Consider the following 22914-nt stretch of genomic DNA (forward strand, 5'->3'; position numbering starts at 1 on the left):
CGGTCTGTACGTAGGTACCTTAGCTTTACTCGGTCGTTTGAAAAATCGACACACCGTAGAAGGCGTGAATTATTGTGCCCAGTCATCCGCCGGTTAAACGGAGTGCCGAGCGAATGACTCGCGAGGTCTCGCGTGGCTTTCGCGGCGCGGTATCGCTAGCCGATATTTATATTATTCGCGTTTACGAGGTACGCGGGACGACGCGGTTCGGGGCAATTGAAAAAATGACGGTAATGAGGCGGGTACGGGGCAGCGGAACCTTATCCCTCTTTCTTCGCGTTTATCGCGTGATCATTGTTTCGAGGGATTCGCTTCGCAGTTCGCGTGTCGGATGACCCACGTGGTGATCACGCTGCCTTTAAATTCGAGAAAAATTAGAAACACGCACATCTGCGGTTACCGCGGTCTCAACCGCCTGCCTGCCTACCTACCTACCTACCTACCTACCTACCTACCTACCTACCTATCCAGCTGATCTTCTTGCTTCCACCGAAAGCATTTTGAATCACGTTAACACCGCTCTTCGCTGCTCTTCAAACGACTCGGACCGCCCTTCGACAACGTTTACGACGTGTTATAATTACCGGGCTCTCTCTTACCGACCAACCAACCCTCCTATCGTTCGTTTGCGTCACCCCTTTCGGGTTCATACGCGGAGCCAACTTTGTGCATTGCTCTGGTTAAAATGATTCGACGATTTTTTCAGAGCCGAGCGAACGATCGATGAATTTTTTTTCACTCGCGGTTGTTCGTACACCTCTGTAATTTCCTGACTACACGACGTGAGCGTTAGGTGAATTCGGTAATTTTGGCCAGGTGTCGATTGATTTGATGAATCGGTGATACGCGTACACTCGGAATCTTTTTACTCTTTCGTTCTACTCCTCTTTCAAACCGGGAGTGAAAACTCTTAGTTTCTTTTTGTTGTTTTTTTTTTTTTTGTTCCTTTTGTTTTTTTTTCCCTCCTCCGCGCGGACCGTGAAAAGCGATCTTCCCGTAGGTAGGGAGAGCCGCCCAGGTCCATTAAGGAGCCCCCCGGGGGCGAGGAGAGAATGAGAAATAGAAAAAGACGGGTGGAAAACAGTGAAAGAGATAGAGAAAGGAGAAGAGAGAGCGGCGGGCGGCTTCTATCTCGAAAAATGTCACCGGTGATGAATAGTTCGCATGAACAAAAAGAATGCTAACAGCCTCTCTGACCCAACCAACCAACTTTAACGGGGAGCGAGTTTCGCCTCGCGTTCCTCCACGGTAGCCCCCCGAACCTCCGCGACAACCCCTCGGAAAACGTTGGAGGGGCAGACGCGGCGCTAAGACGATACCATCTTAATTAAAAGTTGCCAATTCATTTCGCGAGGCATTTCCACCCCGTGAACCGGGGAAAAGACCCATTTCTACGACCGTCACGAGTGTTACCCGTTTTCGAGGACGGGGCGGGGCGGGGGGAGGGTGGTAGGGCGACCGGCACCAGGTTATTCTTTTGTTTTACAAAACCGTCGCGAAGGAGACAAAAAAGCACGGGTAGATAATAAGAACGTCGTCCCGTGTACTCCGGCGCGATGAAATTAAAGAAAATTTTCTCTCCCTCTGTTTCTTTGTTAGGAGAAAAACGTTCGGGCGTCGAGCCACTTCCGGAAATATTTTAATTTATCGTTCGCTCTTATTGTCGTCATTTTATTTTATCTTTGTGCCGCGTACCGCAGCTTCTTAAATTAATTCTCGAAGACGAGCGAGAACGTCGCAGTTGTACGTATATAACGCGATAAGGAATTCGACGTCGCGTTGTCCATAATTTTGTGCATCAGCTGCACACCGTGGAGAAAATATCACGCTGTGTTAGGGGGTGGATAATAACTGCTACCTATACCTACCTTATAATACCTTATACTCGGGCGAGCTTGCGAGCGAATATAACCTGCAGACTCCATATATTACATGAGGTAGACAGCCTCAAATTGCTTCATTAGCCGCGAGATATTTTATACAAATTGGAGAGTAAATTACGGTGGGAACGGCTAAAAATTCATAATTAGAATAGGTAACAGTACGCGTCGCCGGCGGTGGTGGTGGTGACGGTGGTGGTGGTGGTTCTCTCGCGACGGTGAAAAGGAGCGGGAAATTGGGCGGGGGTGATAAAGGGTGAAAAAAGTAGGGTGAGGTTATTTGTTAATTATTTACGCATTCGTGAACCTCCGTAACACCCACGTACTGCTACCGACAGGCACCCGCGACGCCGCGACGTCCTCGTCCATTACGGCGTACACCCAACCACCGACCTGCGTGTGTTGTGTTTCCCTCTTCTTCTTCTTCTTCTTCTTCGCCTTCTTCGCCTTCTTCGCCTTCGCCTTCGCCTTCTTCTTCTTTTCCTTCGTTATAGTCGTTCATTCGCGCATGAACCGGCGAGTAAAATTTACCGCCTCTCCTTTGTGCCCCTTACCGACGTCCTCTACGTATTTAGTTTCGTCAAAGGAGTAATTAGTATTCAGTGGCATATGCATTAATGTAAAACATTTCATTACCTCTTAAACTCGACCACCACGGCGCAAGTCGACCCGCTACGTTCAGCCGGCTGATTGTGAGTTTTCGTTGCCGTTTCCCCGCTGCCGGCTGCCGGCCGGCTGCAAGTATTAACTTTTCAAGTTATACCACGACTTACCTCAGCGGTTACTTATTTACGACATTATTAACGCCCCGTAGTGTGTGCGGTAACACCGTGTTAGCGGTCATGCGGGGACAATACGTGCGGTTATGACTTTACCTTATTTTAGAGACGGGAGATATTGCTGAAACGATTCGCGTTATATACCCGTAAATGACAGGAGGGAAATAAAATAAGTTGTTAAAACTTCCGCACCTAAAAAATATAGAAACTACAACCGAGATAACGCCGCGCTCTCTCCTCTGATTCCCATACTCTCGTTACGATTTCTGTCACTTTGGGTTGCTTTTTTTTTTTTTTGTTATTCCTCGTCGACGGAACGCCGTTATAATTCTCACCCGATGGCGTACAAATTTTAACCGTTTCCTCGACGCTATACTGTACCGCAGATAACGCGCGACGTTCATCCTTTATACGCCACGTTATAAGAAGAGTGAAAGACGCGTCGCGTCGTAAAACTGATCCCTGTATAATTTTCAATCGCGGTTGGATTTGATGGGCACGTTTTTCCTCCGACTGGAAAAAGAAGCCGATCGAACGAGAGGGACGGAGAGAGAGGAGGAGTAGGAGGAGTAGGAGAGATGGTATCGGGTACGCAATGGGATACTAAAATGTAGCGGGTACGAGAGAGAGAGAGAGAGAGAGAGAGAGAGAGAGAGAGAGAGAGAAGGGCAGAGAGAGTTCGAGGGGCACAGATAAGACGGAATGACGAGGTCGCAACGGCCGGTAAAAAGGCCGATCCTTACTCGATAAAACGCGAGAGGTACCTACAGCTCTCCCTCACCTTCTCTCTCTCTTCTCCCTTTTACTTCAACCCCCGACCCCGTTCCGTCGCGGGGTTGTACTCCTTCCTCGTCTCCGCGTGTATATTTAGTAAGGAGTTGAGAGACACGCGGATGTCTGTGCGAGCCGTAAAAAGACAATAGCGACGTCGGGGCCGCGCCGAGGGGGTGGAAACTCGACGCAAGGGTAGGCTGCCGCTTGATGCGTGCGGCGTATACTCGGGAGCTTTTTCGCTTCTTCGTTTTTTCGCTTTTTCGCTTCTTCGGTTATTCGCACGCCCGCTGAGAGCGTGTATATATATATATATAACTCTGTACCGTACAGAACACCGCGAAACCGTAAAAAAAACTCCCTCCCGACAAAGGCGTCGGTGTCGGCGGCTACGCCTCCCTCCCATACTACACCCTTCGACGATCAATTGAATTTTATAGTAATTTTATGCTTTTTATTAGCCGTATTAAAACTAACATGTATATACAGATATTTATAACCGCAGGATATGTACGCGCCGTGAACTGATTTTCACAACCACCCGAAAAAACCCTCGGGGCTTTCGAAAAGTCTGAAAGTTCTTCTTCCTCATTTTTCTTTTTTCCTCGCTTTTTTTTTTCTAAACTCGCACACAGTTTCGTACGTTGAATTTAATCGGTCGATGTTATCCGTTTCGGTTTCTTTTTATTTTCTAATTTTTTTTTTTCCCTCGGCTTCTCGGGCAACGTTATTTAGAAATATTTCTCTTCGTCGAGAAGTTGAAGCTTTTTTTCACCATCTTTGATACAGATATATAAGTATACACAGCTTGTTACCCCCAAGCGGCTCGGTATTGTAAGATTGATGTTGTAAAATCCTTCGCTTCCTTCGCAGACGTTCGGTAGGGCGTCGCGTGTATATCTGTACGGAGTACAGATATACACACGTAAATGTAGAGACAGGATGTACGCGAAAGAACCTCGAACGACGATCCGAGGGCATCGCGTCAATAAAGAGCGGAGAAATGCATTAACAATTCGTTTATATACACAAGCGTCACGAGGGGTGTATATAAGTAACGTATGCAGATTTTCCGGCGAGGGAGGGGGGGGGGGGGAGGGAGGGCTCGGCGTCTGACGGCCTCCTAATGTCTATCGGAAATTAAAACAACCCCCGACCGTACTTCTGCTCGGTACCCCACGACGCCTCGCTAACTGCAGTCATCCAACCTCCGGCCACCCCTGAAAACTAAATTCTCACCGCCGTCGATTGATCAACCCCGTGGAATTGGCTGACTGTATTCCGAATGTTCGTAAAATAGAGAAGAAAAAAAGAAAACAAAAACAAAAAAAAAAAAACGGAGAATAGAAAGTGAGGTAAAAAATCAACGACGGCCTCGCATCGCTCGTTTCGTGATATAATTAGACAATCGTCTGGGAATCCGTACGTTGGACCGATTTAAAATCTCGTCTAATTGGCATGTGGTGTACTACTACTTACGTAAGAAGAAGTTTTGCGGTACTTTGGACGCTGTTACGGACCAGACGTACGTATAGATATCTATGGAAGACGAGTAATTGGCTGTTTTACGATGTAAAATTTTTCGACATTCTTCCAGGATGTATAATACCTATCCGCGGTTCTGTTATAGGTTGTTTGCGACTCTTATAGCGTTGCAGCGCGTAGTCGCGGGTCAGAAGCGGCGTTAATATAGAAGGTATAGAGAAAAGGTATCGGGAATATTATACCTATGCGCCCATTAGGAGAGCAGGTATAGGTGACTAAAGCGGGGCGCGTTGATTGCCTCGTTACCTTAACGTTTCATAGCTCTCGGCGCTACACACAACACTCACAGCGCGTTTATAATTGCTCGTATATATACACGCTGTATTCCATATGGAAATTTTCGCAACCAAGAAACGTTTCGACGTTTCGAAACTAGAATGGAAACCGACAAAGAGATTCCGGTACCCCTTGACCCGGTATTCTATTCCGTTTCAGTTTTTTTTTTTTTCGTTTTTTTTTATCTATCTAGTTTCTTATCTAGTCGAGCGTCGAAGGATATTTCATTTCACTTCTTCCAAGACATATTTTCACCCCTTCGTCAGCCCGAGAGGGTTGCAATCGCTTTGAGAATATTTGAAATGGCTTCACCTCGTGGTTATTCATTTTCTCCACCTACTCTCGCTTCGATTTTACTCGAGAATAAAACGAGCGAGACCCATTGAATTGTAAATACCTTCTCCCTCGGTACTTGTACCACATACTGTTCCGCGTGTGTACAGATAAGTGTAAGTATGTATATAGCCCGTTTAGAGCTCAGTGTGTCCGACACCGCGTTACACAGGGACTCGCTTGAGAACGCTGTTTACAGCTGGTTGGATTTTCTGCCATTGAGACCGTCTACTTGACGTCTCACTCGATTCTATATAACCGTTACCGCTCGTTGCGGGCCTAATTAAACCGGCCGATTCTTGATCGCTCTACCTTCGATATATACGTACACTTGCAAATCCATACCGATTTACCGTTCCGACTGCATTCTCCGAACGATCGACAATTTCTGCAACTAAATTATTTTATAACCGACGCGGAATTTTTCTGATTTTCTTACAATTTTATTCCGACTCTGTTCAGCTGTTTCTTTTTTTTTTTTTTTTTTCCTTCAACTTCTGAACATTTCTTTCAAAAAGATAAAATAAAAATAAACCAACTCTACACGATATCCGTGTCTTAACACCTTTTATCTCTAATCGTAACTTTCACGACAGCGACTAGCTGCAGCAGCAGCAGCGGCTCCAATAACAATAATTTATCACCACTGGAGGCTGGCTGTTATTAATTTGTTAGCAGAGCAATAGCGGATCGGTGTATACCGTAAGATTTGAGCACCGGTTGATTATCGGCGAAAATATCTTCGACGTCGGTGCAGCCTACCGTCAGCATTGTTTGCCCTGGAGAATTATCTGGGATCTTTTCTGGTCGATAATTATTTTTTCAAATTTCTTTTTTTTTTTTTTTTCCCATCACCTATAAGCGTGGGAGATGGAGAGAGATCGATAGCACGGAAGGTGGTTGGTTCGGTGCTGCGCGATGTACGTCAAAGAATATTTTCGCATCGGTCTCGGAGCGGCAGAGATTAAAAAACGCTCGGTTCGTTGCAACGGCAAAGTCGAGCGATTGACAATGAAGAGAGAAGAATAAAAAAAAAAAAAAAGAAAAAAAACGAGAAGAAAACTAAAGAAATTGACAATTAAAGAAAAATCTGTTATCCGCGAAACGATTGCCAGCACAATCCCCCCAAAAACCTTGCGAGCGATCAATCGCGGTTATTAGCGAGAGATTAGCCGGGGTTTTTGTTCGGATTGGTTCCTCTCGTCGCTGCCCCTGCCCGGCGTGCGCGTATTTTCGCCATCCACTTTCGTATCGAGTTCCGCCTTCGATTTTTGGCCCCCTGACCGTAGGCGAAATCCAAAATCTATATCCTTGTACTGTGAACGAAATCCCCGCGTAGGGGAGAATATTCTTGAGGGGGAAAACTATACGAGCTATCGGGGCTCTCTCTCTCTCTCTCTCTCTCTCTCTCACGGGTTCGCCTTTTTCGGATGGAATCTAAGAAGATTCCAACGCGTGCACATTGTTAGTGGAATCAGATTAGCCGCAGAGCCTGATGTATGTGGCGCGTCTCAAGAGCGAAACGAATCACTGCATCTTTACCAGCACGCATCGAACTCTCACAATTTCTTCTTCCTTTTTTTTTCACTTCTCCCGCTCTCCTCCTTTTTCTCTCTCTCTCCTATCCACGTTTCCCTACACACACACACACACACAGCGATATAAGCTCGGTAATTCCTTCGTGGTACTTCAGCTTAAGATCGATCCGACGCTAAGTAAGCTAACAATAAGAAAGCGCTAAGTAACTGCTCACGGTAGATATATATATATATATATATATATATATATATATATATATTTCTCGGTTGTAATACGCACCTCGCGCGCAACCGTGAATAGTTTCTTGTTTATTTCCACCCTCGCGCAACCGTATCAGAATGAAAGAAGAACGGGAAAGAGAAAAAAAAAAAAAAAAGTCACGTACCTGCACCAGAAGAAAGTTCTTATGTTTTGTTTTTTTTTCTCCCTTTTTTCCGAAATCTAGTAGAAACATCCCGCGCGGTCGGTTTTGCGCCACGAGTTTATTCAAACAGAGATTAAATTTATCTCATCCTGTTTTCGGAGCGAATGTTACAACTCGTGAGCGCGGTAAAAATTTTCGGCAATGGCTTGTGGCGCGGCTACGTTCCCTCGGTTCTACCCCCGCCACGCGGTCAGGACCGAACCGTTTTTCGGATGTGTACATGAATTTCGGTGAAAGAGGGCTTTCATTAATAAAACGCACGTCGTCGCGGCTGAATTAACCTTCTGTTGTAAGAAGAGGTCGTCGGAAGAGGGCGGGACGGGGGAGGGAGGAGGGAGGAGGGGGATGGTTGGTTGTCGGGTGTTATGTGTTTGAGATAGCGTTGACGGGGTGCCACCACAAATATTTGACCGGCTAACTAAACGCGCGCGGTACCCTTGTTTCCGTTCAAGTTTCGCTTTTCCACCGTGTTTCGCGTTGACACACCGTGTATATATTATATATACGCGGTATAATAGCCGCGGTTCACGTCCTTTTTCGTTGTTCTCCAAACGATAACTTCTCTCGGTATTGCGATTATCGCACACCTCGACGATACCCCCGTAAGAAATCGTGGAAGATTCTCACCCTCCTTTCACCTCCGCGCTCGTTTATTCGGTGGGATGTAACGTACACGGAGTGATGTCCGGCTCGACCCGTGTAACCCTTGTTGTTGTGCAGATGGAAAACGAAGCCGATGGCGTGAAACGAAAACACGAAAACCGCCCCCATCTACTACAAATCTCTCCGCTATTTTTGTCATATTTCTATCGCGTTCGGAGCAGAAAATATTCTCTCCGCTATCCCGACGTAGGTATGGAACGACTCGAAAAAACTCCAGCGAAACTTCGGGAGAGCGGGTTGTTCTTCGCGCCGTCCTAATTTATTTATTTAAAAAAAAAGAAGAGAAGAAAGAAAGAAAAAAAACAAAACAGGAAAAAGAGAAAAAGATGAAGCCTTTTTTTCGAGGGTGTGTGTGTTCAGGGGAAGGAAAGTTGAGCCAATATACACGAAGGAGTGAACTGCTCCCTGAAATGAACAAATATATTCAAACAAACACGCTGTATCTATATACACGTAGGCAAACGTTATTCGTCTCATATAAACGCCTACAACGACTCCGGGGAAATAACCCGAGCAACTCGTCGTCTTGCGGTCCAAGTCTCATCTCGGGACGAGTACCCACTCGAATTTTTAGTGACGCGTTCTTTTTAACTTTCGTTTTAATTCTGTCTCGAAAATGTGTGTACACCGACGCCGTACAGGTGACATTATTATACACATTTTTACGTTCACGAGCTAATCATCGTCTGGTGTGTGTGCGTACAGTAGGTTTTCTTCGACATTTCTCTCTCTTTTCTCTTTTCTTTTTTTTTTTTTTTTTGTTGATCTTCCAGTTTTTGTCGCTTTCGAAATGTTCTTTTTTCTTCCTCTCATTTTCATCTGCTCCTCCTCCTCCGACGACGACGACGTCGACGACGACGACGACGTGTGTCGGGGGTAGCGTGTTTCGTGTGGGCGTGAAGTAGCCGGGATCGGGACGTACGTCTGCATGGAATTACTGTTCAGCGAGTGCAATATAGACATCGTATATCACCCGGTGGTACGCGCGTAGCGATACAGATATAGACACGGTCCTCTTCCTGAGTTTCTATGTGCGCGCGGGTTCTGTTGCCGGCGAGACTATCTTCGCGTCATAAAACACCGGAACGTGGGTGGCAGGGAAGAGTAAGGAGTAAGGAGTAGAGAGGAAAAGGGGGAAAAAAGGGAAAAAGGGAAAAGGAAGGAGGGCTGCTTCAGCGGTTGCTAGGTCGCGGTGGTGAGTGTCACCACAGGTGCGGACATTCTCATCATAAATATACTCTATCCCTGTAGGGGCTGAAGCCCAGGAAACTACCCTAATTGGGGCGTGGCTCAAGCAACACCTTCTTCGGGAAGCTAGCTTCCGCCACGTGGATGTTATACCTGTTCACGTAATTCGCTTTCCACCCTCATTTTCCTCACGGGCACAGGCTCGTGCACTTTATAATCCATCATTTCTCCCCCGATGGTATATGCCTCAGTTTTCTCTTTTCTCTTTTCTCTTCTCTCTTTTCTCTTTTCTCTTCTCTCTTTTTCGTTATCGCCGCCCAGCTGCGAGAGTACGCTAAGAGAGATTGTCAGACTCCTTGTAGGATGTTTTCGAGCTCGCGACGAAAGTCATCGTGAACGGCGGTCCGTGATGAGGTATGGTACCTACAGGCCCGCGTGACGGTCACGGGGGTAGGTGCGAAAACGACGAATCGAGGCGAAAATCGGAGGGGTGCGGCGCGGACGAAACGGGTGGCGAGGTCTCACCGGTTAATAATAAAGCTCGGTGCGTGCTGATGCGAAGGGTGGAAAATGTTTCCTGGGAAACGCTTGCAATCCGCTTCTCCTTTCGTTTGACTGCTACGGTGGTGATTGTGGCGGCGGTGGCGGTGGCGGTGGCGGTGGTGGCGGTGGTGTCGGTGGTGGTGGTTTAGGTGGCGGACGGGTGTTCGTGTTAAAAGGTAGGCCGGACCGGCACACCCCCGCTAACCGTTCGGATCATCGCATGCACTTCTCTTCATTTTTGTTGGAACTTGTAAAATTTATCACCTGGGAGAAAACGCCGGTGACGTATAAACGATCCGGAAACATGAAACACGTCTCGGAAAATTATCGCTCCCGAGGTACGAACGGTACCGTACGGTGGATAAACTGCTACGAGAGAGTAAAACCGTAGGGATAATGAAAGAAAGCTCGTCGTTTCGGACGACGTGGATGATCGGAGGGGAGCGAATGACCACCGCCGTTAATTGCAGATACCCCGAACACGGAGTGTACGGAGGGAAAAGTATCGGGTAAGAGGGGCAGATTAACTTGGAAAATAATTAGCCGGGAGTTCCGGGTGTAATTGAGGAAGGCACGGAACAAAGCGCAATCCCCGATAATTGCCGAACCTGCGATATACACCTACAGTCGCCGTGACGTCTTGAGGTTTTCAACCTCCCGAATCCGGACTTTCCACCGTCTCCGTATTATATTCCGTTGATCGGATTCTTTTTCTCGCAGATTTCTCTGGAAAAAAGTTGAACAAAAAAAAACAAAAAAACAAAAAAAAAGCAAACATTTCTCCCGTTCCGGTAAAGTAGTCCGGGAGATCTCGAATCCGTCAAGATTTCAGGATGAAACGAGGAGAGTGAGTGGGAGCGCGCGTAAGAGAAAAGTGACGTCACTAAAGGTATCCGTCCATCAACGTGACAGCGTTTCCCGGTGACTCTTCTTCCTTGGCTACCGAACCAAAAACGTTGGAAGGTATATATACACGCAACGGGAACATCCGAAACGAAATTGACAGCGAGTGACGTCGCGACGCGACGCTAGCTGCTGCTATACGGCGAGCACCGTCTCTTTCCTCGCGTACCGGAATAAGGCTTGAAGTCTTATAGTTGCGAAGAATGAGAGAAAAACGAGATAAAAAAAAAAAAAGAGAGAATTGCGAAAAGAAATCCACTCACGTACCGCGGTTCCTCGTACCGTAGTACGGAGGATGGGGGAGGCTCAGCGGCGAGTACGAGGGACCACTTTGATCTCGGCACTGTTGCATCATCGCCTAATATACGCACTCGCACTCCGAACGTTCGGACAGTAAATTTTAATCGAACTGCCCCCGTCGTGTGAGTAACTTGACTGTTATATTTATAAACGTGTTTATGTATATATGTATATGTATATAATACACGCGTATGTTGCAACCTTCGATATAATATGTATATTAAATTCCGCAACCGAATTGAATTGGCAAACGGTAGAAAATTAGCGCTCGCCTTTCCGCGGAGCGATGAATCACCCCCGTTGAGTCCTGTTTGTAACGTTACCTTTTTTTTTTTTGTTTTTTTCGTTCTCCTTATTTTTTTTTTTTTCTTTCCCAATCGTTTCGTTCCTTTTTCTATTCTGTTACTTTGCCGAAGGGCGAATACACAGGCACGCTTACGCGCACGTACGTGGTATAAGTTACAATTCGATTTTCAAATCACACGGCAATGCGGTGAAAACAGCGGGGGGGGGGGGGGGGGGGGGGGGGGGGTCGGCGGTTGCTTCCGTCTCTCCAAGGGTTGTAACACGGAGCGCGAGTATCTATCGCCGTTCGTCGGTGTGCGCGGCGCGCCTTAATCGCGTTCGTCCGCAATGTTGCGGAAAATTTCATTTGACTGGAGAGGACGCGAATCCCGCTGCGACTTTGTTTCGTTGACTCGTACCACCGGCGGACCCTCGAAACCTCGCGCGGCGGTACCGAGGGGGTCCTTCTTCTTCCACTTCCCACTTTCCCCGCATTTGCATACACCCGGGCGGTCCGCCCTCTCCCTCTCATCGCGAGGAGTTTTACTCGAGGGTAGAGCTATGTACGTACGTGTACCTACGGGAGTCGATCTTCGGAGGAAAACCTCAAACCGTCACACCTGTGGAACGGATATCGACGAGTCACACCGTCGGTGTACACGCGCTACGCGATCGCTCGCCAAACATCCCTGGGGATTCTCCTCCGATTCGAACGGGAGAAAGATAAGAGGAGGGGAAGAAGAGACGAAAAGAAAAAAGAAAAATAAACGAAAAAAATTGTCAATCCGCGGAGTAGTCACATCACATCACTCCAACCGAGCGCGATATCGTATGTTCAACTTATCCATATACGTAGGCGGTACGTGCGTGCGTGGCGAGAGTTCCATACCCGATACATGTTTCGAATACAGGGTGTGTCCGACCGAGCGACCGACTGTCTGTCCGTCCGTCTGTCTCTCCGTCTGTCCGTCTTGCGTTGGTTGTTTTTTTTTTTTTTGGTGTTTTTTTTTGTTTTTTTGTTTTTCATTTCTCTCCGTCGCTCCGTCCCCGCAACGGTCCGTCGACCGGCTGACTTACCGCGTACCCATCTACCCCGTGTTTCAACGATCGCTGTTATACCGTATAACCAGTCTCTGTATCGGCTCGGCGAAAACTCCTGAGATTACGTTGCCGCGTTGCTCGATTTCAAATGCGTGTTGGCGAACCCGTCTCGACATACCGCAAAATGCCACGCACTTCCTGATCCCCGATCATCGTCGCCGCGTCGTTTGTAAACGTCGGCGGTTTTCTCGCCCGATGACCTTTTTTTGGACGGGAAAGGAGTAGGGGAAGAAGGAAAAAAAAAAAGGGATGGGAAAAATTTTACTCGGAATCACGTGGAATCTTCGTATCGATGATTCGTAGAGATGTGTACGGATAAATAGATCGGCTTCGCGCATCGACGAACTCGTGGTTTCGCGTTTCGAGTGAGAAAATTATATTTCCCCTCACCGTTAAAACTGACCACGTATTCGAGCGTTACACGTTTGCGTTCTGCCGTTGCTTCGGCTACCGGAGCGTGTATATCTCCGTTGAATTGCATCGCGTGGAGCGGTCGGAGAGAGACTCTTGCATTAACATTTACACCGAGACTGATTGGATCTCGATCGAAACTCGACTTAATTAACTGCAACTGCGGCTAAGGTGGGAAGTTTATTCCCCTACTTTAAGTGGACATTCTATTTATCGCTATACGCTTTTCACTTGTATACGGATACATATACTGTAACGTGTACGTACCGTCGCGTACGTCTAATGAATAAGAGTTGGGTGCAGGAAAAAAAAAGAAAAAAATATTTTCATACATATTTATATACGTGCAATTAATCGCACCTATGCACACATTGGCCTTTGTCGGACGTTGATCGTCGGATTTTTTTTTTTTTTTCTTAAATGGGGTACGAAACGTCGTCACCCCGGTTCCGGTTCGCGGATTCCGCGAGTTTTCGAGAACCGATTTCGATTGAATACAGTTCCGCCGTAGCTGAAGACCGATTCAACCGGCGGACTTGACCCCATCGGACGACGCGCGGGATGCGTCTGCAAAAAATCAGGCGTTAATTGGGATCAAGACGTAACCCTGAAGCCGTTGGTCGAAGCTCCTCCGCGGTATGAGGGGGAGGAGGATGAGGAGGAGGAGGAGAAGAACTGAAAGAGTTGCTGCCGTTGTGCTCTCCGCTGCTGGAATAGCGAAGTTTGCGGATGGGGGGGGGAGCGCGGTGCCTCGAGCAGAAATAACAGACGACGTGCGATCCTAATTAATTACTCGCTGGCTAATTACTGTAATTATATATCGCCACACCCGCTCCACCAGTTCACCTCAGCAGCAGCAGCAGCAACGCCAGCTATATACACCCCACATCTGCACATCTTCGAACCGTACCCACCTCCGATATACCTACGTACCTACGTACGCTCGCGCGGGGGCGGCTTCGGAGTATCATTTTCATTCATTTTTTTTCGTGCCACGCTGATTGCGATTAACGTTGAACGGTTCCGACTTCCGTTTCGAGTTTTATATCCTCGTTACCCCCCGTTACATTAGTGCCACCGTAAAATACAATCGGTAACTCCTCCTCGTCGTTCCGGTGTACATCGCTATATGGGTATATAGGTATAGGTATGTGCATATCCCGTATATATTCGTACGGCTGTACATCGGCGCTTATAGTTTCTCGATCTTCGTCTCGAGCAACGAAGGACCGTGGCGAACCACTAACTGGCAAATGTCACTCGTTATGTAAATGCCTCAATGTTTACGAGCGACACTTCGACTCTCGTACCCCCCCCAATACCCTAGCGCTATGTAATGCACACACAACGTGTAACGTTCATTTCCTCGGGAGCAGCGATTCGATCTCCTGATCCTTGGAAGGTGGAATATTTCTCTGAAGCGTAATATACGAGGCTATTTTTCTCATCCCCCTCGCCCCCTCCCCGCCGTACGGGTACGAACGTTAACGATTCCCCTTACGGTTATCGGTATAGATTTTCGAACGAGCGTTATTTTGATATCGAAAAAATTACGTTACGCTCGACACCGCTTTGTCATTTGCGCGATCGCGACTACAATTTAAAGTTGATTCGTTCCGGGGGATGAGAAGGAGAAGGAGAAGGAGAAGTAGGAGGAGGGGGAGGGGGAGGAAGAGGATATCTCCCATCGCTAAGAGGCTGCAGGACCCCGGAGCCGCGTCGTTCGAAGTCCTAATTGCGTTAGATAGTCCCGGTCTTATTAATTCCCTCGTGGTCCCGGAGTAAAACGCGTGGGTCGGGGAGGGGGGGAGTAAACGGGAGACTCGAAGGAGCGAGCGCTAGTGTGAGGCGGTCCGATAGCGGACACGGCATTTCACTTAATGATAACCTGATTTTCCCCTCTTGCCCACATACTACCGAGAGACGCGGGTCCTCCTCCTCCTCCTCCTCCTCCTCCTCCTCCTCACTGTCGTATTATGTACACACTCGCCTACTCTCCCCGTTAACCGAAGAAATCGGAGGTCTCGTACCGAACGGACTGACCGACCGCCCGTACCCCATTATCGGGACGGACATCTCACCGACGCCGAGAGGCTTCTTTCGAGGGACGACGACGAATGTCGACCGAACTGAAACGCAGTCAGTCCGAATATATATCGCCCGCTCATTTTCAGAGACGGTAACATCATTTCGCGCCGCGGGATCTCGGAGAGAGATGGAAAATAAATATATTTACATATGCATATATACATATATATATATATACACGGATATAAAATAATTAACTGCGGGCGATTTCATGCAGATGAAAGATATCGTCCTCCAGGTGAATCCGCCGAGACTGTTCGTTTTTTTGTTTCTTTTTGTTTTTCTTTTTTTATCTCCTGGCTGCGGGCGAACTTTGTTGGATCTGAAGGATACGAGATTTATTCAAAACGGCGACATGCGCGCGTCGTCGAACGGTGCACCTCTGCAAGGTGGAGAAATAAAGTAAGAAAAATTTCGGTTAGAGTCCCGCAGTTTGGCAGTAACGGCCTGCAATCAAAACTCATGTAATGGTATGGCCACCATCAAACCGAATGGCCTGGCGGTCGGTCGCCTCCTCGAAAACGTTCGCCGAGATAAGGTGGTGGAAATTTTTCCTTGCAACTCCGCAGCTTTCATTAGCTTCGCGTTGCACCGTAAAACGCACGTTACGTAACCTTACCCGTAACCTTTCACCCTTGTTTCGCATACGGCGCATGAAATTTTTCTCTCCGGCGGTTGAATTTTCACCGTTTCATCTGCGGCCCGATCGGGATCCGTATCGCGTCAATCGTATTGCGCGCGGCTAAAAATTACAAAGTCCGGAGTCCGAGCTCCACCGATCTCTCCTCTGTTTCTCTCTTTCTTTTTCCATCCCATTCTCTTATTGTATATTCCTAAGTTCCCAACGTACGTAATAGGAATTCCTACTCGAAAGTAGTTAGCGCAACCAGACATCTAAGGAATGTTGGCAAAACATCAGCGTGTATCGCTGGCACCGTCGATCTCCGTTCGTTTTTTTTCTTCTTCTCTCTTCTCTTTTATACCTCCTTTTTCTCCCGGTATACCTTACGCTGCTGAAACCGACGCGCGTCGGGAAAAACGACCTTTGTATCGTTATACCTGTAATAATAAACCAACGCGTCGTGTGATTTTTCACTTTGGATTTGCATATCGATGCCCTTGAAGGAGCGGGACAGCGGTACATCCCATCCGCGAATCGGAGGGCCGAACGAATCGCCGCTGATCCGTGTGAGCGTACAATTGAGATTTGGTCGATTTTGCTCAACGGATACCTCTACTCGTCCGGGTGTACACGCGTTCTCTTTGCTCCCGTTTTATTTATTTTTTTTTCGCCTCCTCCGGATCGGTGGTGTTTTTTTTTTCTTTTCTTCTTCTTCTTCTTATTCTTATTTTTTTTTTCTTCTTTTACGTTTTCTTCTTTACGACATCCAGCGGGCGAAACGCGCTAAGGCAGTCGACGGTCGCTCGGTATGCGCGATGCCGCGCTCCGTCCATTCCCTGCTGTCCCTCTCGAGGACAGCTCCTGACCCGCGGAGACCTCGGGATCTTCTCCCGCATACAGAGACGCGAATACAAACTTCGCGTCGCTTATCCTGCTTCAAATTCACTCGTCGGTCGATCGTTCCGCGGAACGCGACTGGTACTCGAGACACGGACAGCGAGCTCCGAACCCCTCTAACCTCGCCGTATAGAAAATATTTCAGATATTCGTTCTTCGATGCGAAAAGCGAACAGGTGGAACAGAGAGAGAGAGAGAAATGAATACGCTGTAAAAATTATCTAACAAGAATAACTCGCGGTGAATACGAATTAAATTTCGGTAATACCAACGTCCCCAGCCCGACTCTTAATCGCCGGTGGAGTAGAGAGTGAAGAGAAACCGGGTCCTCGGATGTACCTTCGTCCGTTGTGCGGTTTGAAAACGGTATCGAGAACGCGTTGCTCGGGGCACGAACTCTTGTATTTTTTCATTCGTAGATTCTTTTTTTTTTTCCCCCGCGAAGTAAATTTTTTAACCGTAAAACGCGTTACGTGCGGATTCGTACACGAGCCTCTGAGGGGTTCTCTTCGGTGTAAATTGTTTCGCACCGCGAATATATTTGTATATTTTTACCATTCGTTCGAACGGAATCGGGGGGGGAAAAGGGTTAATTTGTCGAAGGTGGACGGTGAAGAATTCGCGGTAACGATTCTCTCCGTTCCCCGCTCGGAGCGATCGGGGGGGGGGGGGGGGGGGGGGGAATATATGAGTTATACGGGGTAGGAAGAAGAGGAGCTCGCAGCTCTTTTAGCTGGTTTCTCGGAATATTCCTCTTTTGGCAGAAGGAAGACGAGCGCCCGAGAGATCGCCGATGGTCCGGCGAGGGGGGCGAAGAGGCGAGGGGAGAGGGACGCGGACGAACGAACGGACGGACGGACGGACCTCCTTCACTTCTATCCTCACTTGCCAAATGTTCTTCGACTCGCTTTTGCCGAATATTTTATTTAATATGAAATAAAACGCATTCCGCATACCAAGCGTGCCGACGGCGCCGCTCCAACCGGACCCCATTGTGTTCCCATACCTGTGTGTATATGCCTACAATATATAGTTCAACCTGCATTTTCAACCACCGAGGCCAGGTGCTCAACCTGAATAGCAATCACCCGTTACGTGACCATTATTCGAGGAATCTCTCTGCGCACGAGTCGATAGACTTTCGTTTCGGCTTTTCGGCGCGTTATTACCGGTGAAAAAACGCCACGGAGACGAGAGACTTTGCGAAAATTTACCGAGAGCGGCTCGACGAGCGTCGCGAATTTTTTTTCTCTTTTTCTCATCGGTATCGGCAGAGAACCACGGTTGGTTGTGCGGAATAACACGCGAAACCTCCGTGGTCCTTTTGCGTCGGTGTGCGCCAGGGGTTTTCTGCCGAAGGATAAATTCGTGCGTGTGTTCGCAGTTCCACAGTCGCGCCGAGGAACACCGTCGTCGTGTCTGTATATATATATATATATATATATATATACTTTGACAAAAAACATTATTGAGTTAATCAACTAATTTATAATTAAAATTCTTGGACGGTAGCGCGTATCGAGGATCCGCGGTGGTAAAAAGGTTCTTCTTCTCGGTCTCCTGATCGGAATCGATCGTTCGCGGTAACCTCCGACTAATTCATAGAACGAGGATATAATCAACCGATGGAAAAACTACGGACGCGGTTAAAAAGAGAAAGAAGAAAAAAAGAAAAAAAGAACGAAAAAAAAACTCCCAACGAAATTCCCTAACAAAACCACGTTGACAGACCGGGTTGATTTTTATTTTCATTTTAACTCTGGCTTAAACAGCTCCTCGAGCATTTTAATGGAATGCGCAGAATTGTATATCGAGCCCACGCCAGAAAACCTGGAAGGACTCGAAACGAGTGGCCCAACAAATAAACGAACGAAAGAAACTCGACGTGCGGAAACCTGAGTTATCTTCGGTTGCGCCACGGAAAGAGGTGCTCTACCTCTCTCCGATCGATTTTCACGATTTCCTTGCTTTTTTTTTTTTCTCTATCGTCGATTCGTAGGAGATCGGATTCACCCCACGCCTGGAGCAAATCTTTGACCCCCCCCCCCCCCACCCCCCTGAATAAATTAAGCGGAATATCTTCCGTGTCCAGTCGAATGTCCGACAGCGATTAGACTACCCCTAGTGTGTTTCGGGGTGAATTAATTACTCTCGCTCGTTGTCCCTTTCCTACGCTCGTATACCTTCGGTTCACTCTGAATCCGCTTTTGCAGTCCTAGCGGAGTCTCACCCGTATAATAAAACGTATGAACTCAACCACCCCGCGCGTATACCGCCACCCACATCGTTTCGTTTTTTGCAGACTGCCGCGCGATCTGCAGATCTCTCCATCCTTCCTCTCTCGGATCTACGCTCGTCAACCTCGTACGCTATCTCTCCGATCGGCGTATTCGTAAAACGACGCTCACCGTGCAACTTTCATCGTAAAGTATCCGTCGATCCGAAACGGAAACTCCGCGTGAACTATTTTTCAATAATAATATCGAGAAATCGGTACAGTCGAGGCGTCGATTCCGTCCATTAAAATATCCGGTTCAGGTGTACGAGATCGTTCGTACGATTTTAACGAAGGGATTAAATGAGCACCGCTAACGAGCCTGCTGAGGTCGGTTAAATTTTTCAGATGGTTTCGTGGATCTGGGGGCTTAATTTGTAGCACGTTCTTGCGCCTCTCTGTGACGACCATGTCGATCGAAGGCGAAGGTGGTGGCGATGTTGCGCCGAGTCCATCGGGAAGGTGACGATAGCCCGAGAAACGCGAGCGGACGACGGAGGGCGAGACGCTCGAGAGACTTCCGAAGAAGGGACGCCAATCCGAAAGCCGGCGACGTCGAATACGTATGACCGGCGCGGCCCGAGTCCGTATAGTGTGTAGCCCATAAGGAGAAATGGAGTGGGTTAGTTAGCGACTTGAGGCGCGGCAGGCGAAGCGGCCCCCCATTTCTTGCTCCGATTTTTGCGGGTAAGACATCGCCGCTAATTAATCTCGTCGCCGCTGCTCGGGGACCGCAGTGACAATGCCCGCGGAGTGTGGAATCCGCTGAATCGGTGCCATAACGCGAGCTACGACAAAAAAAGACCCGAGTAAGGGCGTCAAAAAGGCGAGCCAACGGCACGCCTCCACTTTATTGGTCAAACTCGAATCGAAACGAAACGACGACGACACGAAAATTGCCGGATTCCAGAAAAATTATACGAAAGCGTTTCTCTCTCTCTCTCTCTTAATTTTTCTTCCACCGATTTATAATGCGAATTTATTTTATACTTTTTTTTTTTTTCGTGTTTTTTTTCTTTCGTTCTCGAGAACGATTTTGAAATCTTATCCGCTATGACGACGCGCGAAAACTGTACGGCGGTGTTATGTGTGCTCGAGTGCACGGTATTCGTTTCGCCTTGGTGGATATAATAAATAGAGATAGACAAATGGAGATACGAGAGAATGTGTCTTGCGTCGTTGCCCACGTCGAGATTATCTCGAGAAGTTATGATCGACCGTCCTCGGTAGCAACGGCAGCAGCAGCACCGCCACCACCACCACCACCACCAGTACCACCAGAAGAAGAAGAAGAAGGAACGGCGAACGTTCGCTGCTGCTGCTGCAGTTTCTAACCCGTCGCATTAAACGCCGTGTCCGCGCAGAGGAGAAAATGAAGAAGAAGAAAAAAAAAAAAAAAAGGAGGAAAAAGAAGGAGCGCAAAGAAAATAAAAAATAAAAGAAAAAAAGAATTGAAAAACATTTTTCGCCTCTTACAATCAACTGCAGTAACGCGTCGCGGTATTATATACCTTTATAATATCGGAATAACACTATACGACTTTAAGCTCCGAGAGTCCGAGCGAGGCCAGGATCCCAGGTGAACTTCTACGGACCCTTGCAGTTTCTTATATATATATATCCTATCCCCCGTTTCTCAACAACTTATAACAGAGCTCACTATATATACTGGCTTAAAGTGCAATCGGTGTTTTTGCCACCGTACCGCACCGCCGCCGCTGCTGCTTTTCAGAGCTGGTTAAAGTCCGCGCACCGGCATCGGGATCCCATGGATCGGTAATTAGCGTGGAATGAGCTGCGTCGCGGGTGATGAGCCGATCGTATATTACTCGTCGCCACCGCATTCTATTTTATTTATATTCAGTCAATTTCTTTTCGTTTTTTTTTGCTTTTTCTAGCTTCTCAACGTCGCGATCCTTCTCTCTCGTCTATTCGTAGGGTCGTCGATTCATACGTAATATCGGCCATCTAAATTTTTGTTCTCACGCGAATTATAACGACAATCAATCCGCTCGCTCCACATGCACAATTTTCTAATCAACTTCCATTTTCCATTCTCTGTTTCAGATGCCATGGGTAAGTGCGATCGTCGGACCTTTTTTTGCTCAATCTTCGACAATACGTCGGCGTACTTTAAGGTAGGACGACTCGATTATACGGCCGTTTAATTAATCCGATTCTCAAATAATGGCAGAACGGACGCACTTGATTAATTAATTGTTACCTTCGCCGGTTGGAGGTACAAAAATTTTTGCTCCTCTCGCGGTAAGAAGTTGTTCCATCGTGGTTTATTCCATCTACAAAGGTATGAGAGCCGACCGGTACGTAAGGATACCGCGCGGCGCGGGAGAACGGGGTGTGGAGGGTTAATCTTACTTAAGGAGAAAATAGAAGTGGAAAGAAAAGAAAAGAGAAAAGAAAAGAAAAGAAAAAAAAGAACACCAACAACGTACAACTTAGCGGCGAGGAGTCGTTGCGAGCGACGATGATTTAATCATTTGCCTCGTTGGAAACGACGGCTGATGAGGATGATTGCCGCGTTACGGGGCGTACGCACTCTTCGGACAATCAACCGTAGTTACCGATCTGTCACGCGCGCTATGCGCGCTCCTCGGTCTCTCCGTACGCACTTCTTTCTTTCTTATCTCGTTCGCGTTCGTTCGTTATCTTCTTTCTTACTCATTTTACACGTACGATCTTTTTCTCGCGTTATTTCATCTCTCCTTCGAGTTCCCGTCTATCGAGATCGTCTCCTCTCCTTCCGCCCGAGGCTGCTGCCGAAGAGAGCTCGCGAAGAGGAGAGACGAGAGATGAGAGATCCTCGAGACTCTGAAACGCATCACGCCCAGCGAGACCTTACGGGCAATAATCCCTCCGCAGAGTTGCTCCTCGCGTTTAATTAGATTAATTAGATTAATTAGATTGCAAGCGACGCGCACCGATGTACATTCTGTTCCGTGTATATTGTACATACCGTGACGCACACCGTAACCAGCGTAGGGAAGAGCGCCTCTTTGAAGAGAAAAGAAGAAATCCCGGCGAATCGTTGACATTTTTTTTTTTCTTTTTCTTCTTCGTAAGCGCGCTGAAATTCAATTATCGCCAAATCGATACTTCTAGCGATCCTGGATATTCTGAAGAAAAAACAAAATAGAAAAATACCTCTGTATATCATTTAATTACTTTCGATATAGGTAATGAAATTACCGTGTGGCGTCGGCTTTGTGTACGTCTCAAGCTTTTCAAACCACCACATGGCGAACGCTCGTAGTCTCCTCCGTCCAGATGTCAGTCAGATGTCTTTTTTGCCCGCGTATAGGACTCGAAAAGTTAGTTAGTTGCCAATAGCTTTTGCTCACAGCTCCAGACGTGTAGCAGTCAACCAGCGTTGTATTCCGCGTCCCGCAAATCTTAACTTATTTTACAACGTGTGGCACGCCAGACGGGATCGTAAAGGGAAACGGAAGATAGGAATGAAAACCGGACGAAAAAAAATAAAAAAACAAAAAAAACAAAACAACATTGCAACTAATTAACTACTAAAAAGTTATTAGAGTCACATTTTTTGCAATCTTCACTCCGCTATCTTTCGATTCTTTTTTTTTTTCTACAATTTTTCTTTCCTCCTCCCGGTCGTTGACATCGTTTTCAAATTTCTCTCATTTTCAACGATCGCTATCGACGGATGAAAGTGTCTTTTAATTTCTCGTCCCTAATTTTTCTTCGTTTCAAATAATTTCCAGCTCCGGTTGAAGGCCAAAGTTTATCGCTACGTGCGCATACAGACGGTCCACGGTTGAGATAGTGTAGGATGTTTTTGTTAAACGAGTCCTGGCAGCCCGCAGTCCGTCTCTCCTGCCTGCCGTCCGTTTCTCGAGTCTCTCGGCCATTTGGCCAGACTCTAGGCTAACTAATGAAAGTTCGAAGAACTGCAGGCGGGCTAGCCGTTATCCTCCCCTTTGCTGGCGATGTTGAAGTTGTTGTAAAGAGAAAGAGCGAAGTGGTATACGATGTGCCCATTTTAAAAGCCCGCAGCAGCTACAGCAGCAGCAGCAGCAGCAGCAACAGCGAGAGCAACGGTGCAGCCTTCA

At 47.4% G+C, this 22914-nt stretch overlaps 1 protein-coding gene across 6 annotated transcripts in view; it reads left to right on the forward strand.

The window, feature by feature from the left end:
• LOC105687648 (homeobox protein homothorax) overlaps positions 1-22914 on the forward strand; it is a 303587-nt gene that overhangs the window by 116243 nt on the left and 164430 nt on the right. For 5 of the 6 annotated variants that reach the window (XR_007278162.1, XR_007278161.1, XM_012403453.3 and 2 more), the window contains exon 8: positions 20891-20899. The exons of the other annotated variant lie outside the window; for it this stretch is intronic. Coding sequence is in view for 3 of the 5 variants with exons in the window: in XM_012403453.3 (XP_012258876.1) it covers positions 20891-20899 (9 nt within the window). In the remaining 2 variants the exon portion in view is untranslated. The remainder of the gene's footprint in view (positions 1-20890; positions 20900-22914) is intronic. 6 annotated transcript variants of the gene reach the window in all.

Source organism: Athalia rosae, chromosome 4, assembly GCF_917208135.1.
Source record: "Athalia rosae chromosome 4, iyAthRosa1.1, whole genome shotgun sequence".
Taxonomy (NCBI): domain Eukaryota; kingdom Metazoa; phylum Arthropoda; class Insecta; order Hymenoptera; family Athaliidae; genus Athalia; species Athalia rosae.